The sequence below is a fragment of the Gopherus evgoodei genome, chromosome 2, assembly GCF_007399415.2.
Source record: "Gopherus evgoodei ecotype Sinaloan lineage chromosome 2, rGopEvg1_v1.p, whole genome shotgun sequence".
NCBI lineage: Eukaryota > Metazoa > Chordata > Testudines > Testudinidae > Gopherus > Gopherus evgoodei.
Genome location: NC_044323.1, coordinates 87,589,795 through 87,607,708, shown reverse-complemented (window position 1 = coordinate 87,607,708; position 17,914 = coordinate 87,589,795). Strand labels below are relative to the sequence as shown.

The 17,914-nt window shown below is 38.3% G+C and overlaps 1 protein-coding gene across 12 annotated transcripts in view; it reads left to right on the top strand.

Moving 5' to 3' along the window:
* LRRFIP2 (LRR binding FLII interacting protein 2) overlaps window positions 1-17,914 on the top strand; it is a 123,602-nt gene that overhangs the window by 38,140 nt on the left and 67,548 nt on the right. For 3 of the 12 annotated variants that reach the window (XM_030551285.1, XM_030551287.1, XM_030551284.1), the window contains exons 4-7: window positions 840-890; window positions 5,093-5,146; window positions 5,242-5,286; window positions 14,675-14,743. The exons of 6 other annotated variants lie outside the window; for them this stretch is intronic. In XM_030551285.1, the coding sequence (XP_030407145.1) occupies window positions 840-890; window positions 5,093-5,146; window positions 5,242-5,286; window positions 14,675-14,743 (219 nt within the window). The remainder of the gene's footprint in view (window positions 1-839; window positions 891-5,092; window positions 5,147-5,241; window positions 5,287-14,674; window positions 14,744-17,914) is intronic. 3 more of the 12 variants (XM_030551291.1, XM_030551289.1, XM_030551286.1) reach the window with 2 other exon arrangements.

Sequence of the window (17,914 nt, the reverse complement as noted above, 5' to 3'; positions counted from 1 at the left end):
GCTATGGAAAACCGATTCTGTAAGCAAGGGTATCTGATTGCACCCAAAATGCTGTCTGTTGTTCAAAGTAAACAAACTGAATCTTATTTATAATATTCCTAGTTGTTACTTTTAAAAATAAATCACAGTTCTGTCTGATTTTTTTTCCAAGTTGACGGTGTTCTGTTAAAAATGAAAAGAACAATTCTACAAGCATGGTACCCGTCTGACTAATCTGTACAAGAGTGTTTGGACATAAGATTACAGTTAATTGAAAAGGTTTTTTAGCAGGACTCCATGTTTAGGATGAAAAAATGAAAAACACTAATAGGTATCATGGGAACACTAATTAAAAGTGATACATAGACAGTAGTGAAATGTATACAGAAAGCTGCCTTTTCACTTAGCATACTTGTGGGATTATATGCCTCTTGGCCCCAATGAAGTGAATTGGAGTTTTCCCTTTGACTGCAATGAAACCAGGATTTCATCCCTCCCTGTCTGTCTGTTAAAGAATAAACACACTAGTTAGTTCTGTAGATTATTCTGATATTCTTGCATTTATAATAATAAAAATGACATTCACTTGAAATGAATGAATTAAAAAAGGGCATTCTCTCTTAAATTCTTCCATAGAGTTGAGAGTTTGACAGTTTGGTATGATGGTATGGAGCGAATTAGAAATCAAGGCAGAACTTCTTTTGTATTTGGCTTTAATTATTCTAATTGTGTTACCTAAAATAAATTTACAGATCTCATATTCTGTGGTCAATTACATGTGACTGTGATTTGTAAATTGTACAAGATGATGTAATCTGTGAGACCTGTTCTGTATTAATTTTTTTTTAAACATTTTGTAGCTTTCTCATCGCTCATATGATAGAAAATGGGGACGTATCCAAAAATGGATGGTAGGCCAGAACTGCCTGTTGTGCATGTTGTTTACACTTTCAGAGCTAACATAGACTTGGAGGGAATAAATTTACTAATGGTTTGCAAAGCGTGAACACATTTTATGACTGATGGGAAAAAATCATTACATAAGGTCACACATAGGACACTGCACAGAGGCAAAAAACATTGGAAGTGTGCCATTTTCTCTTTCACAGTGGGTTTGTTTAAAGTTTATACAATTGCATTCAGAATGGAATTAAAGTAGCTTTATGTTGGCAAAGGCTTATTTTTAAAATTGTAAATGTTTCTACGTTAACTTATTTCCACATATTACTTTATCTTTTTTGTAGACCTGCCTTATTCTATATTCTTCCTTGATTAGACTGGCAGATGTTTCCTTCCACAGATGATCCAGGCTATCTTTCAGTGGCTAATACTTTCTTTAAACAAAACGTCAGTTTAAAATTGATTATACTGTACCTTCCAACTTTTCTTTCCATCTTTAAAAATAAGAGGGAGAGGCGGGCAGAGGCAGCTTACTCTTGCATTCTGGACTCCAAACTTCCAGTTGATTCCAATGGGACTTTGGGGTGAAAAAGAATGCAAGTCTGGTTCCTCTAAATGGGATGGCATGGAGATAAGAGTTGAATTATAGCACAGTGCTCCTCATTCTGTTTACTTTTATGCAGCTGTATAATTAGAGAACTGTTTTCACAAATTTGTAGGCCTATCTTTGCTTTTCTAAAAGCAAAATTCAGATATGATTTGTTTTATGAAAAGTTCTTAATATGTAATGACCTGTATTAAGAAGATTAAAGTAAACCAGGTTCAAATATAATTTAGCAGAATGTAACTTCAAAGTATTAAAAACAGCACCATAATCAAGGATATTGTCAGCAATTCTATAGAGAAGTCTTATAGTTTTCAGAGGTTTAAATGTTCACATTTTTATGCTAACCCTTACAAATTGAGTTTATAGCTAGAAGGAATGAATTTATTTATTTTTGTTCACTCCAGATTGCATGTAATCCATTTAACAAGAAAAACTGAAACGTGTCCAGGCATTTAACCTTTTAATATATTTCTTTAGAATATGTTCTGTGGTTTGTTTGTTTTCCTTAAAGGTGTAAGAGCATGAACTTTGTTTTTTATTTTTGGATTGATTGTAACCTATTAATAAAAATTGCCTTGCTATTAATGTTCAAAGAATACATTTCCAGATGCCATGTTGATTTTTTTTTTTTTTCCAGTTTCCGATTTGTTACATGCTTAGTAGCACTGATCTAATGCATGAATGGGTTTTGGAGAGGAAAAGGAAGTTACCTTTATCAAGTTAGAAGAAATATTTTTTAAAACTTTGATTGACATTTTAGAAGCTAAACAATTTTGTAGGCTAGGGATTTACTCTATTTGATGGTTACAATATTCCAACAATATCATTTGGCTTCTATGCATTGTAGTTCCGAAGTAGATTCACAAATTAAACATCACACTGACTTCATAGTATACTGAAATTGCAAGTGAATCAGTCTGTTTACTTTTACTTTTACTTTTATCTTGTCAATCCTCCACAAACTGTTTGTTTATTTTAAAAGCAGTTACCTCAGGGTCCAAGTGCATATTGTTCATTATACTTTAATGTATTTGTTAGGGTTTGTCTTCACTGGAGAATTGACTTGAGATATAACTCTAGTGCAGGGGTCGGCAACCTTTCAGAAGTAGTGTGCTGAGTCTCAGTTTATTCACTCTAATTTAAGGTTTTGCGTGCCAATAATACATTTTAACCTTTTTAGAAGGTCTCTTTCTATAAGTCTATAATATATAATTAAACTATGGTTGTATGTAAAGTAAATAAGGTTTCAGAATGTTTAAGACGCTTTATTTAAAATTAAATTAAAATATAGAGTCCCCCAGACTGGTGGCCAGGACCCAGGCAGTGTGAGTGCCACTGAAAATCAGCTTGCGTGCCAACTTCGGCACCTGTGCCATAGGTTCCCTACCCCCGCTCTAGTGCAACCCCACCAGGAGTCTCATCTCTATATACACAAATCCTTCAATTGAATGTGGTGCTGCAATTAACGAGAGTTGCCTAACCTGTCCAGGGGTAGTCTATACCCCTGGATTTAGAGTTAGCACAGCTCACCAGCTGCTCATACAATCACTCTGTGCAGCTCAAGTGTTGTTTTGCAGTGTACCCACGAACTTGAGTTAATTCCTCTCTAGTTAACCTAGCTCGATTATAGATAATCAGAATTAACTCTGTGGTGATGACATCGCCTTAAACACCATCAGTGTTTGTGTGCTGCCATACCAACTCTTTGTCATCTCTGGTCCCATGCTAGGGCGAGTGTGTGTAGATTTCCATTTTTGTTCCACTGTGTGATGGCCTGCCTTATCCTGAGAATTCAGTCTAGTCCCTCAAAGGAGGATCAGGTTGTCAACTGGTTGTTGGACACCCAGTTGGTACCTCCTGCCCAGTGATACTGGACCATCACTGTCTTGATGTTTTTTTGGTCTCTGCATTGACAGGCATTTGAGTGGATTTCATTCTCCCGTAGATTCTTGGCCATCTGCTTAACTTTATGTTGCCTTTAAGCAGAATTCAGATCTGCCTAAATGCCTGCCTTGCTTTCGATCATAAGCCGGGCCTGACATCTTTGTTAGCCAAAGCATACATCCTAAACACCTACCCTTTTAAAATTGATAATCATATATGGTAGCTAGCAGAAATTATCACCAGCTTCAACAATCTGCCTGTAATGGACACTGCAGTGTTCACTAAGGTCTGTGATTGAGAGTGCTGACTACTTTACAGTTGCTTGCCATTTCTTGGTTATGTAGGCAGGATAGCCTTTTGTGATGGGTTATATAAAGGTAAAAATTGCCAAAGAGTGCCCAAGCACATGTCGGGTAATGCACTCTGGAATACATTACTGCAGTGCTCAGGGAAAAGAAATGTTGGCCAACAGTTGCACAGGCATAGTTGGGAGAGTTTTTTTGTATATACCAAAATAAGTGTTATGAATTCTTAAGGAGGGCAACCATTTGCCAATCTTGGCTGCTTCCAGGGGCAGGCCACTGTTAGCCACAAAGGTTACTTATCATGTATTATCCATTTTGAACGTGGACACATCATTTTTGGAGTCAACCATGTGGTTGAAAACTTGGTTAAAAGTGTAGTATAAATGAGGGACCCTAAGTCCCAAACTAATATCACTTCTGTTACAGTCTAAAAGGTGTTGCTGGAATGGACTCCTTTACCCTGTTGATAGGTGAGGTCTGACTGCTAGCACTTTATGACATTTTGAGAGGTGGAAGACTAGAGAGGGCAAGAAAATTGTTTTGAAGGACTTGTATTTTTTTACAAGTGGGTCCAGTTCAAATGTGAAGTTTTATACTGAATGGTTTAAATTAAAACAGAATTTTGTAGTGTATTTATTCCCTGTAACTCAGTAGTTCTCAAACTTTCGTACTGGTGGCCCCTTTCACCTAGCAAGCCTCTGAGTGTAACCACCACCTCTCCCCAAATTAAAATCAGTTTTTTTACATATTTAACACCATTATAAATGCTGGAGGCAAAGCGGGGTTTGGGTGGAGGCCAACAGCTCATGCCCCCCCCCCATGCAATAACCTCGTAACCCCCTGAGGGGTCCCGACCCCCAGTTTGCAAAGCCCTGCTGTAACTAAACATTTTTTATGTTTAAGATGCTTCTGGCAATTAAAACAATAGTTTTTCCCCCTCTATTTTTTATTTTTTCCCCAGTTTTCCCACAAAGGTTCCCTTATTTCCAGGTTATAGTAAACCCTCCCCAATTCTTCAGTAAGTTTGGAATCAACTTTCACAATCTTGTTTTGATAAACTTCTCTAGAGTGTAATTCTTGGGTTTCTTTTGTTTGTTTTTAGTCTTTAGTGAGACTTTTCTACATTTATTCTAGATGTCATATTTCTACCCAACCAGCAAAAGACTGTCCATTTTTTACCTTTAATTAAATAATACGACACTTCAACTGCACTTTCTTAACATGGTGTGGTAGACATCTGCCTTAGAGTCAAAATGAAAGCAATGTTCATCTGACATGAATTGATTCATTTGCTTTAGCTGATTTTCCAAACTCTTATCTGTGTGGAAGATAAGTACTGCATGCTCTTCTGTTTGCTTGCTTTTATTTTGTTCATCTTTTTTTCATTAAATAACTTTTTACATTTCTTCTTTCTCAGGAAGATTCAGAGAGAGCCAGGTATTCTCTCCCGTCTAGTCATCATTCCTATCTGGTTTGTGCTAATCTATAAACTCTCCCTTCTCCCTGTTAGGCTTTACTTTAACAAACAAACATTTAACTTCATTTTGCTTTCATTTTTCTTATCAGGGAGCGGATGACTTGGTGTCTGCTCGAAGTATTGGCAGTCATAGGGTTAGTACATAGTTTGTATGAACTTTGATGCTGCATGCAACTTACCTGTTTTAATCAATATAAATGGGGTAGTGTGTTCACGTCAACATTTTAATTGTATCTTGTATCAATTTATTGGAATCTTTAATAAATCTTTAAAATCTCATGGTGTTTGTACTATGAGATACCCCCCCCAAGAAAAACCCTAAACACTTAAGCTCCTAAATTATAATACAAACATAAAATAATTAACTTACTGGGAGTTTGGAAATAAGCCCCAAAACATAAGCAGTTCAGATATTGATTACATAGAATAATTTTACTTCCATTGGAAGCAAACTAAAAAAAATTGCATACAGTAACTCCTCACTTTAAGTCGTCCTGGTTAATGTTGTTTCATTGTTATGTTGCTGATCAATTAGGGAACATGCTCATTTAAAGTTGTGCAATGCTTCACTCTTACGTTGTTTGGCTGCTTGCTTTCTCCACAGCTGGCAACGTCCCTATGTCCTGTCTTCTTCCCCCTCTCCTCCAGCACTGCCCACCCACTGGCAGACCCCACGGATCAGTGCCTTCCCCTTCCTCCTCCCCACACCCACGGCAATCAGCTGGCTTGTGGCGTTTCGGGGGGAGGAGCGAGGACTCGGTGTGCAGGCTTGTGGCGCAGCGTAGGAAGTAAAGGGGGAAAAGATGGGGAGAGAAGAGACAGGTCAAGGATGGGGACTTGGGGGAAGAGGAGGAGTAGGCGGGCTGAGGGTTGAGCGCCCCCCCCCCACCCCTGGTGCTAGCAGAGTAGGGGAAGCTGCCACTGCTGCACAATGTGCTTCTCCTCGCCTACAGCACCTTCAGCCTCCTTGCCTGCCTCATCTCCAGTGCCAGTGGGCTGTGCATGTGTAGGGTAAGGCAGGGGCACCTCCCAACTATAGTACTGTACAGTATGTACCATATGTTTGTAAACACACAGCACGTGCACACTACTTTCTCCCCCTGCCCACATAGTATTAAATTGCTTGTTTAAAAGTATTTCAAATGTATATAATGCCTTTTGTCTGGCAAAAAAAAAAAAAAAAATTACCTGGAACCTAACACCTCCCCCCCCATTTACATTAATTCTTATGGGGAAATTGGATTAGCTTAACATTGTTTCACATTTTTCAGGAACATAACTACAATGTTAAGTGAGGAGTTATTGTACTTACTGTTAGCCAGGGTGGATTTGTTGTAAATCAAATTGATTTAAATCAGTAGTAAGGAAGACTCGATTTAATCATGGATTTCTACATAAAAGTGCATTCTTCTTGGTTGTTATAACCTTAATACGTATTCTTCCCAACTCAGAGGTGTATGTAGATTTCATTTTTAGAAGGTACACACTTTACATTTTTAAGTGATTTATTTTGAAAACTTTTCAGATTAGTTTTACCGCTATATCAGAAAATGAATGATTGATTGATTATTTCATTTACCAAAGGTATTTGAAGCAGATGTTTATGAAGTCACTGGGGAGTGAACTATCTCCTTTTCAACAGGTTAATCATTAATATTTGGAGGATTTTCTTGCCATGCTGTATTAGGAGGAGAACATCACCAGACAGACATGTAAATTGTTGTATTTAAGTAAAACAACATTATTTATGTAGTCTGGATTTTTTCTTCAACAGCAAACAGACAATATTTTAACAAAACAAGCATATGAATTTTTGAATTTAATTAAACATTTAAGTTTTCCTTTGTTGCACTGTTTGCATTTTGCATGCGTGCCTGTCTTACCCACAGATAGAGGAACTTCATTAAAATATTCCCAAACTGGGTCTCTTTTACAGCCTGCCACCATTACAGGTTTTTCCTTCTAATGAGAGAATGGTATAGTAGGTCTCAGATCAGTGAAGGCTACACTCAAAAGACCTCAAGACTTCTGGAATACAGGTCTGTCTCATCTTACGCGGGGGTTCTGTTCCGCGATTAGCGCGTAAAGCGAAAACCACATATAGTCAAAATTACATTGAGTTGAATGGCGGGCGGAATCGCCCGCACTGCAGAAACAGTATTTAAATTGTTATTTTTCTCTTTTTTTTTGCTTTTGTTTTTGCCGACCGCATAAAGCTGAAATGGCGCATATTAAACGCACGTAAGAGGCGACAGACTTGTACGCTGCTCAAACAGTTTCACTTTTGTTTCTACTGCCTGTCCCTCCCTTCTCACATTTGTTTCCAGATGTCTTATCCTTGTCCAGATCTATTTCACCCCCAACAATCTTTTATTCATTGAACTTTTTGAAACTGCACTTTTAGAGAGATGTAAGGAGCTGACTCTGTGTACACAAATTTGCAGAGGGAAGATAGGGTTGAGGTCTGTTATTTCTCACCTCTATATATTATTTATGTATGCATTTTAAAACATTTTTGCCGTTAACAAGCATGTTATCTCCGGAGACACAAATCCACAGTTTGGTAACACAAATCCACAGTTTGATAACTGCAAAACTAAGCATCTCTGATGGTATCTTCTAGACTGAGCACTGAGTCCCATTGGGTAGATAGAAAGATCAACCTAAGTAGTATATGCAGAAGCCCCTGGAGCCCCATGGGATTGCCCTATCCATGAACTATTGGAACTCATTTACAAAACTTTTCTTAAACATTACATGAGTATATTGTCTCAGACTATAAAATTAGAATTGATAATCCCTATTCCATGATGAGATATCTTTGATCTATAATGTATCTTAATTAAAACTGTTCAGATAAGTGTTTTCCTCAAAAGGCATTTTATCAGAAAATCTGATTTAAATAAAAAAATTGATTTTTTTAAAAAAATAATTGATTTTTATCCATCCTAGTGTTAGCACATTTACAGTACAACTTTAAATAGAAAGTATTTAAAACTTAGGTCAAGTCATTGTACTTGAGCGTCACATGTTCTTCTCCCAAACAAGTGCTGAGGATTATAAACTTGCATAGTCATGTACATGTATGTTATCAGTACATTAAAATAATTCAAGCTGTGTGTGTAGCTGTTAGCATTCATCAGCTGTGCACTGAGGTCAGTGACTTGCCTGCCTGGTATGAAGGTTGCGGATCTCTCGAGGCATCTGGACAGACTTATGTGTAGTGCTGGGGAGGAGCCGGTGGTCGTGGTACATGTAGGTACCAATGACATAGGGAAGGATAGAGAGAGATGTTCTGGAAGCCAAATTTAGGCTTCTAGGGAAGAGACTGAAATCCAGGACCTCTATGGTGGCATTCTCAGAAATGCTCCCAGTTCCACGCGCAGGGCCAGGTAGGCAGGCAGAGCTTCAGAGTCTCAATGCATGGATGAGACAATGGTGTAGAGAGGAGGGGTTTACGTTCATTAGGAACTGGGGAAACTTTTGGGATGAGGGGAGCCTATACAGGAGAGAGTGGCTCTGCCTAAACCAAAGTGGAACCAGGCTGCTGGCACTAAACATTAAAAAGGTTGTAGAGCAGTTTTTAAACTAGGAGATGGGGGAAAGCCGACTGCTGCAGAGGAGCATGTGGATCGGACACAGACTTTTCTCTTAGGGGAGATGATAGGGAATCTCCAGGTTATAGTCAAGAACAGAGGACGGAAGAGGATAATGTAAGGGCCGGATCAGATGATAAACAGTCACATAAAAAAGAATCTGGCACATCAGAAAAGGGCAGACAAATAAACAGGGACAAGTTTTTAAAGTGCTTGTACACAAATGCTAGAAGTCTAAATAATAAGATGGGTGAACTAGAGTGCCTTGTGATAAAGGAGGATATTGATATAATAGGCATCACAGAAACCTGGTGGACTGAGAGCAATCAATGGGACACAATCATTCAGGGGTACAAAATATATCGGATGGACAGAACAGGTCGTGCAGGGGGAGGAGTGGCACTATATGTGAAAGAAAATGTAGATTCAAATGAAGTAAAAATCTTAAGCGAATCCACATGTTCCATAGACTCTCTATGGATAGAAATTTCATGCTCTACTAAAAATATAACATTAGGGATCTATTATCGACCTCCTGACCAGGACAGTAATAGTGATGATGAAATGCTAAGGGAAATTAGAGATGCTATCAAAATTAAGAACCCAGTAATAGTGGGGGATTTCAATTATCCCCATGTTGACTGGGAACATTTCACTTCAGGACGAAATGCAGAGATAAAATTTCTCGATACTTTAAATGACTGCTTCATGGAGCAGCTGGTATGGGAATCCACAAGAGGAGAGGCAAATCTAGATTTAATCCTGAGTGGAGCGCAGGAGCTGGTCCAAGAGGTAACTATAGCAAGACCGCCTGGAAATAGTGACTATAATACAATAGCATTCAACATCCCTGTGGGAGGAAGAACACCTCAACAGCCCAACACTTGTGGCATTTAATTTCAAAAGAGGGAACTATATAAAAATGAGGGGGTTAGTTAAACAAAAGTTAAAAGATACAGTCACTAAAGTGAAATCCCTGCAAGTTGCACGGGCCCTTTTTAAAGACACCATAATAGAGGCCCAACTTCAATGTATACCCCAAATTAAGAAACACAGTAAAAGAACTAAAGAAGATCCGCCATGGCTTAACAACCATGTAAAAGAAGCAGTGAGAGATAAAAAGACTTCCTTTAAAAAGTGGAAGTCAGATCCTAGTGAGGCAAATAGAAAGGAGCACAAGCACTGCCAGCTTAAGTGCAAGAGTGTAATAAGAAAAGCCAAAGAGGAGTTTGAAGAACGGCTAGCCAAAAACTCCAAAGGTAATAACAAAATGTTTAAGTACGTCAGAAGCAGGAAGCCTGCTAAACAACCAGTGGGGCCCCTTGACGATCAAAATACAAAAGGAGCGCTTAAAGTCGATAAAGTCACTGCGGAGAAACTAAATGCATTCTTTGCTTCAGTCTTCACAGCTGAGGATGTTAGGGAGATTCCCAGACGTGAACCAGCTTTTGTAGATGACAAATCTGAGGAACTGTCACAGATTGAAGTGTCAGTAGAGGAGGTTTTGGAATTAATTGATAAACTCAGCATTAACAAGTCACCAGGACCAGATGGCATTCACCCAAGAGTTCTGAAAACTCAAATGTGAAGTTGCGGAACTATTAACTAAGGTTTATAACCTGTCCTTTAACTCGGCTTCGGTACCCAGTGACTGGAAGTTAGCTAATGTAACACTAATATTTAAAAAGGGCTCTAGAGATGATCCCGGCGATTACAGACCGGTAATTCTAACATCTGTACCGGGCAAATGAGTCGAAACAATAGTTAAGAATAAAATTGTCAGACACATAGAAAAACATAAACTGTTGAGCAATAGTCAACATGGCTTCTGTAAAGGGAAATCGTGTCTTACTGATCTATTAGAGTTCTTGGCAGGGGTCAACAAACATGTGGACAAGGGGGATCCAGTGGACATAGTGTACTTAGATTTCCAGAAAGCCTTTGACAAGGTCCCTCACCAAACGCTCTTATGTAAATTAAGCTGTCATGGGATAAAAGGGAAGGTCCTTTTATGGATTGAGAACTGGTTAAAAGACAGGGAACAAAGGGTAGGAATTAATGGTAAATTCTCAGAATGGAGAGGGGTAACTAGTGGTGTTCCCCAAGGGACAGTCCTAAGACCAATCCTATTCAATTTATTCATAAATGATTTGGAGAAAGGGGTAAACAGTGAGGTGGCAAAGTTTGCAGATGATTCTAAACTGCTCAAGATAGTTAAGACCAAAGCAGATTGTGAAGAACTTCAGAAAGATCTCACAAAACTAAGTGATTGGGCAACAAAATGGCAAATGAAATTTATTGTGGATAAATGTAAAGTAATGCACATTGGAAAAAATAACCCCAACTATACATACAATATGATGGGGGCTAATTTAGCTACAACGAGTCAGGAAAAAGATCTTGGAGTCATCGTGGATAGTTCTCTGAAGATGTCCACGCAGTGCGCAGAGGCCGTCAAAAAAGCAAACAGGATGTTAGGAATCATTAAAAAGGGGATAGAGAATAAGACTGAGAATATATTATTGCCCTTATATAAATCCATGGTATGCCCACATCTCGAATACTGTGTACAGATGTGGTCTCCTCACCTCAAAAAAGATATTCTAGCACTAGAAAAGGTTCAGAAAAGGGCAACTAAAATGATTAAGGGTTTGGAGAGGGTCCCATATGAGGAAAGATTAAAGAAGCTAGGCGTCTTCAGCTTGGAAAAGAGGAGACTAAGGGGGGATATGATAGAGGTATATAAAATCATGAGTGATGTGGAGAAAGTGGAAAAGGAAAAGTTATTTACTTATTCCTATAATACAAGAACTAGGAGTCACCAAATGAAATTAATAGGTAGCAAGTTTAAAACAAATAAAAGGAAGTTCTTCTTCACACAGCGCACAGTCAACTTGTGGAACTTCTTACCTGAGGAGGTTGTGAAGGCTGGGACTATGACAATGTTTAAAAGGGAACTGGATAAATTCATGGTGGCTAAGTCCATAAATGGCTATTAGCCAGGAAGGGTAAAGAATGGTGTCCCTAGCCTCTGTGCATCATAGAATGGAGATGGATGGCAGGAGAGCGATCACTTGATCATTACCTGTTAGCTTTACTCCCTCCGGGGCACCTGGTGTTGGCCACTGTCGGTAGACAGATACTGGGCTAGATAGACCTTTGGTCTGACCCAGTATGGCCGTTTTTATGTTCTTACGTTATGTTCTTATGATTCGAAACTGCTCTTGATAATTGCTTAGAATTCTTTGTTTAGGTGGTACTACTTTTGAAAGAAAAGTAGATCTAAAAATGTTTCTCCTCGTTCCCTTGCCTCTTCCTTCTCTTCTCTTTGCTGCTTTTCTACCTTCTTTTTCTCCCAGTTCCCCTCCTCTTCCTTTCTCATTTATTCTTTGTTTCCCTTCCACTTCCCTCTCGTCTTCTCTTCCTCTACCCTAAGAGTTGCTTCCCTCTCCTAGTCTCTACACACTTCTTACCGCTCAAATCTACTTTTTGACCCTTGCATTTCTGTCTCCTCCTTTCCTATGGTGACTTTTCTTTCACACTTAGGACCACACAGATCTCGCTCTGTTCTGTTTTTGCACTCTTGCAGAAGTGGAGAACATTCCTTCTTATTTCTTCATCATTCACTTTTAGCCGCAGGCCACACACAAGAGACTTGCAAGCTATTCTGTTCACTGGCTTCAGACCTATAGAAAACAATTTTGTAGTGGTGATACGTGTGGCAGTTCACCAACATCTACAGCTCCTTTCCTTCAATCTGTTTCCATTTCTTTGACCATCCTTTCCTCCCAGTCTTATGACAGACTTCCCCCCCAGACTCAGACAAAAGCAGGAAAGGGGCAGTGTTGAGCGCTGAAATTCAATTCTCCACCAGAGCATTTTGTATCTTAAAGAAAACAAATGTTGAGCTTTTCTTATATCCAATAATAGTATGAAGATCCTTAAGTATGATTCATCTCAATAGTAACATTTAAATAAATTATCTATTTGCTTTTCTGTTTTAATCACTCCAAAAGAGAGAAGAGTTCTAGAAAACTGAAAGAGGAACATTGTAATGTCAATATTAAGGGAGTGAAATGGCTAATTACAGACTAATGTTTAATTTCAATCTCAGTAAACTTTTTTTAAAGCATCTTACTGCGTGGATAGAACTGGAACATAAGAAATTGTCAATGTTAGTTTACAAAGAACAGATCTTGTCAGAGAAAGTTGAAATTTTTGAAAAATGATTAGAAGTTTACTACTGAGCAAGTGATAACTGTGTGGTAAATGGATTTTAGTCAAACATTTGATAAAGTATTTCTGCAATATACATTGTTATACTTGTTTTCCATCGATTACTTCTAATAGATGTATGTATGTATGTATGTATGTATATGTGTAAATGTAATTACAGAAATTCTGCACAAAATAGCTTGGCAGAATTTGATTTTTACTTTTCATAATTTCAGCAGAACTGTTTTTAAACTGTTTTTTTCTAGTTTTATCTATTTGTGTTCACGCTTGCATAAAGTTATGACTTAAGCATATTTTGTATTTTATTTTAATTTTCACAGTTGCAGGAAATTACGGGAGAGGGTCAGAGTATGGTGGGGGTCAGACAATTATGTAATGATAGTAGATGTTGAGACTTAAACCAAAGGTTTCTAATGATTAAAACTCAAATAGCCAATATCACATGTCAAAATATACAAAGTAAATATCCCTAAAACAAAATCTAATTTCCCCAGCAGCATTTTTCTTTCTTTGCCTATCGTTACATTTTTATTGATGGAAATATTTTTATTTATTTGTGTGTATACAATGAAATCAATGTTTAGTTACACATTCCAATAAAAATCTAATCTCTTTCAAGCTTAAAAATAGTCAAGCTTGGTTCCTCAGTTAATGCAAACAACACTTCATTTATGAGGTTAATATTCAATATGCTTTTCTCTAAAGCAGACCATTTCTGACTCTTCTTTTTGGAATACAAACTTAAATCTTCTTGTTATCAGTAGAAGCTAGAAGATGACTAGTTACCAAATGTCAGAAAACAAAAACAAATCTTCTTTGCATTTATTATTTATATTATGATAGTGCTCATGTAGTCTACCCAGCCAGTCTCAGGTAGTGAGTCTCAGAGACTGGGTCTACATACTCATGGAGCTAAGGCTACCATGCTATTTAAGTGCTTTGCTAAATTGTGCCCTAAATGAAATTAATAATGGCATATTTTACATTCAAAACCATTGAGAATGTTGGTCTCCTTTATATGTCTGGTCATGTTTTAAAGTTAATATCTGTAATGTGGTATAACTAACCTTTTGCTATAAAATATCACTGGGACTTTTTATATGAAATTGCCGTAGAACTGTATTTATAGATTATAAGTAAGGCAAAGAAATTGAGGTACTTAATGAGAAAACAGAAGTGCTAGATGTTAAATTAATATAAGAAAAAAACGTGCACATATAATGGATATGCAGGTCTTATTATTATGCTGTATTTTTGAAAAGTGTATATGTATATGAATGTATTCCATGACAGAAAACATTAATAAATGCACCTACCCACACCAGAAATTAGAGAAACTAATCTGGTAGATAAGCATTAGCCTTTTTTCATCTTTTTCAAAGAGAAAATAATTTGCTGAAAGCAGTCATGTTTCTCATTCTTTAAGAAATAAAACACAATTAAAGAAAGCACAAACTAGTGGTTAGAAATCGCACATGAGATGGTCATTCATGGTACTTGTCAGTGGTGATCACACAACTCACTCTTAAATTATACTGTCATTGCTAGTGCATAAAATTAGCTTTATTACGCTGCTCACCATGCATAGAGTACAGATTTATATATATCTGTACGTTAAAAGCAGTTTATTTTGAATTTATATACTGTTATATATTTGAAATTCATAACCTTCTGCAATTTAATTCCTAAGAGTTCATCTTTGGATATCAGTGGGTCTCGTAGCAGCAGAACAAGCACCCCCAGGAGGAGAGATCTTGTGGTGTGTAACCTGGAAATGAGCATTTTTGACTTGTTCATGTAATGTAACATTTTGTGTGCCTACTGATCAAAAATAGTAATAAAATACTGAACACTTATTTCAGCTAGAACACATTATTTTAATGGAAAACAGTAGTTACTGGAGTGTGTTATTTGTATAATACACTTTCGTTGGAAGAAAGCTGTATTTGAAGGCTCTAAGAAATCTGTGGCTTGAGTTTTATTTTGGCTCAGCAAACCAATGTGGGAACATTGTTGTGGGAAGAGGTGGTTTTTCAGGTCCTCAACAGAAATGTGTTGAGATGACAAAACTTGAAAACCACTGCCTTAAATTAAATGTAGATTCTCTGCTGCAGCTTTTGGCAGAAGACTGCTTCAAGCTTCAATTTGTAGATTGCTCAAGCCATATCTTTTTGGGGTAGATACTGCACTTTTAGTTCCGTGAGCTGAGCTGAAATAAGAAAATGAAGGATAACTATTATTTTAGCTTAGACAATTTTATCTGTAATGTTTATATGCAGATTTTAATGTCTTCTGAAGTTATTGGATTGTTATTGAATTATGACTACAGTTCCGTATTATCACAGAGGTCGCGGTAGTCATGGAGTCTGTGACTTTCTGCAACCTCTGTGACTTCTGCAGCAATTAGTGTGGCTGACCCCTGCAGTGGTTCTGCAGTCAGCCGCTCAGGCGGCCCTGCAGCCAGCCATAACAGCCACTGCTGGAGCGGCATCAGCCCTGGGGCCAGCTGCATGGGCTACTGCTCAGGTGGCCCTGGGCAGCTGGCCTCAGGGACTGCCCGAGCAACGGCCAATGTGGCTGGCCCTGGGGACCGCCTCTAGAGCAGTCCTGAGGCTGATGGGATCCGATGCAGCTAGGTGGCTCCTGGGAGTGGTCCCAGGGTGGCCGGAGCAGTGGCTGAACCCCTTGGGCTTCCCCCACAGCAGCAGCCTAAGTGGCAGCAGGCCCCTGGGGCTCTCCCCTTCCCAGCAGCTGCTGCTGCACAGACCCCCAACCCTCCAAAAAAGATTCAATCATGAATATTTATGGTATAAGTCATGGACAGGTCATGGGCAGAGACTTTTTGTTTCTTGCCCCTGATCTGTTCATGACTTTTACTAAAAATACCTATGATTAAATTGTAGCCTTTAATTATGATTAAGGCTGTGAGTCTTTCACAGAGGTGACAGATTCTGTGACTTTCTGGGACCTCTGGGACCTCTGGGAACTGGTGCGGCTGACCCCAGGGCTGCCCCAGCTGCTCAGGCAGCCCTGGGGTCAGCCGCACCAGCCGCTTCTCTGGCATTGGTCCTGGCCACTGGTCCCAGGCTCTGCCGCAGAGCAGCGGTCCTTGACTTTTTGTTTCTTGCCCCTGACCTGTCCATGACTTTTACTAAAAATACCTGTGACTGAAACGTAACTGTAATCCCATATATGGGGTTTTGATGGCAACAGCACTTTTCAGTCTGATCTGTCTCCATGTGTTGCATTTAAAATCACAGTTTTTTAGTTAAAATAGTGCAGCTTAAAAAGAAAACCAGACCTTAATCTGGGTATGAAGACAGATATTCAGAGAATCAAATTAACAACCAAGAGGTTATCCTTTTAAGTCTCCTCTTAGCAGTTTACATTTCTTAATGGAAAAAAAAACAAACAAGTTTTGGCTTCAGTTATAGCATTAATAGTGTATAAAAGGTTCTGACACCAGTTTCCATTTTTTTTTTAAATTCCTGTTAGTCAGAAAAGTGACACTTAAATAACACCAGCATTCTCAACAGTTCTGCTTCCTATGAGTACTAAAAATCTGTATCTGCTTGCTTCACTGTCAAGAATAAATTCTTATTTCTGACAACATTGCAGAGCCAACATCAATAGAAGGGGGACCTGGATGCTTTTGTGGCTTATGCATCACCAACAGATTGGCTAACTAAGTTACAGTTGTGGAATCTTGAAAAATTTATAACCCAGAAAGAACACAGATTTACTTTCACATCCCAAGACTAACACTTAAAGAATTTTTGTATCTGTAAGTTGAGCAAATTTGATGTCTGATATTGTGAGACAGTAAGGATGGAACCCTACAACTACAATAATATTATTAGGGAGTCATTTTCCAGAGTGTTTCCACATTCTCATACAGATGTTGTAACAGAAGTTGTGTAAATATTTAAAGTTCTGATATTCAAGGAGTATGAAAAACTGGTCATGTAGGGCTAGCTGACTGTTGTCACAAATCATCTCACTTTTCAGTAGGACTGCCAAGTGATTAAAAAATTAGTTGCACAATTAATCGCACTGTTAAACGATAATAGAATACCATGTAGATAAATATTTGTGTATGTTTTCTACATTTTCAAATATATTTCAATTACAACACAGAATACAAAGTGTACAGTGCTCACTTTATATTTTTTTACAAATTTTCACTGTAAAAAACAAAAGAAATAGTATATTTCAGTTCACCTAATACAAGTGCTGTAGTGCAATCTCTTTATCATGAAAGTTGAACTTACAAATGTAGAATTATGTACAAAAAATAACTGCATTCAAAAATAAAACAATGTAAAACTTTAGAACAAACAAGTCTACTCAGTCCTGCTGCAGCCAATCGCTCAGACAAACGAGTTTGGTTACAATTTGCAAGAGATAATGCTGCCCGCGTCTTGTTTAAAATGTCACCTGAAAGTGAGAACAGATGTTTGCATGGCATGTTGTAGCTTGCATCGCAAGATACTTAGATGCCAGATGCTCTAAAGATTCATATGGCCCTTCATGCTTCAACCACCATTCCAGGAGACATGCGTCCATGCTGATGATGAGTTCTGCTTGATAATGATCCAAAGCAGAGTGGACCAACGAATGTTCATTTTCATCATCTGAGTCAGATGCCGCCAGCAGAAGGTTGTCTTTCTTTTTTGATGGTTTGGGTTCTGTAGTTTCCGCATCAGAGTGTTGCTCTTTTAAGACTTCTGAATGCGTTTAAGTACATTACTTAAATTTGTGACTGAACTCATAGACTCATAGGTCAGAAGGGACCAATCTGATCATCTAGTCTGACCTCCTGCACAAGGCAGGCCACAGAACCCCACCCATCCAATTTTATAACAACCCCTATCCCAGGACCGAGTTATTGAAATCCTCAAAATTGGTTTGAAGACCTCAAGCTGCAGAG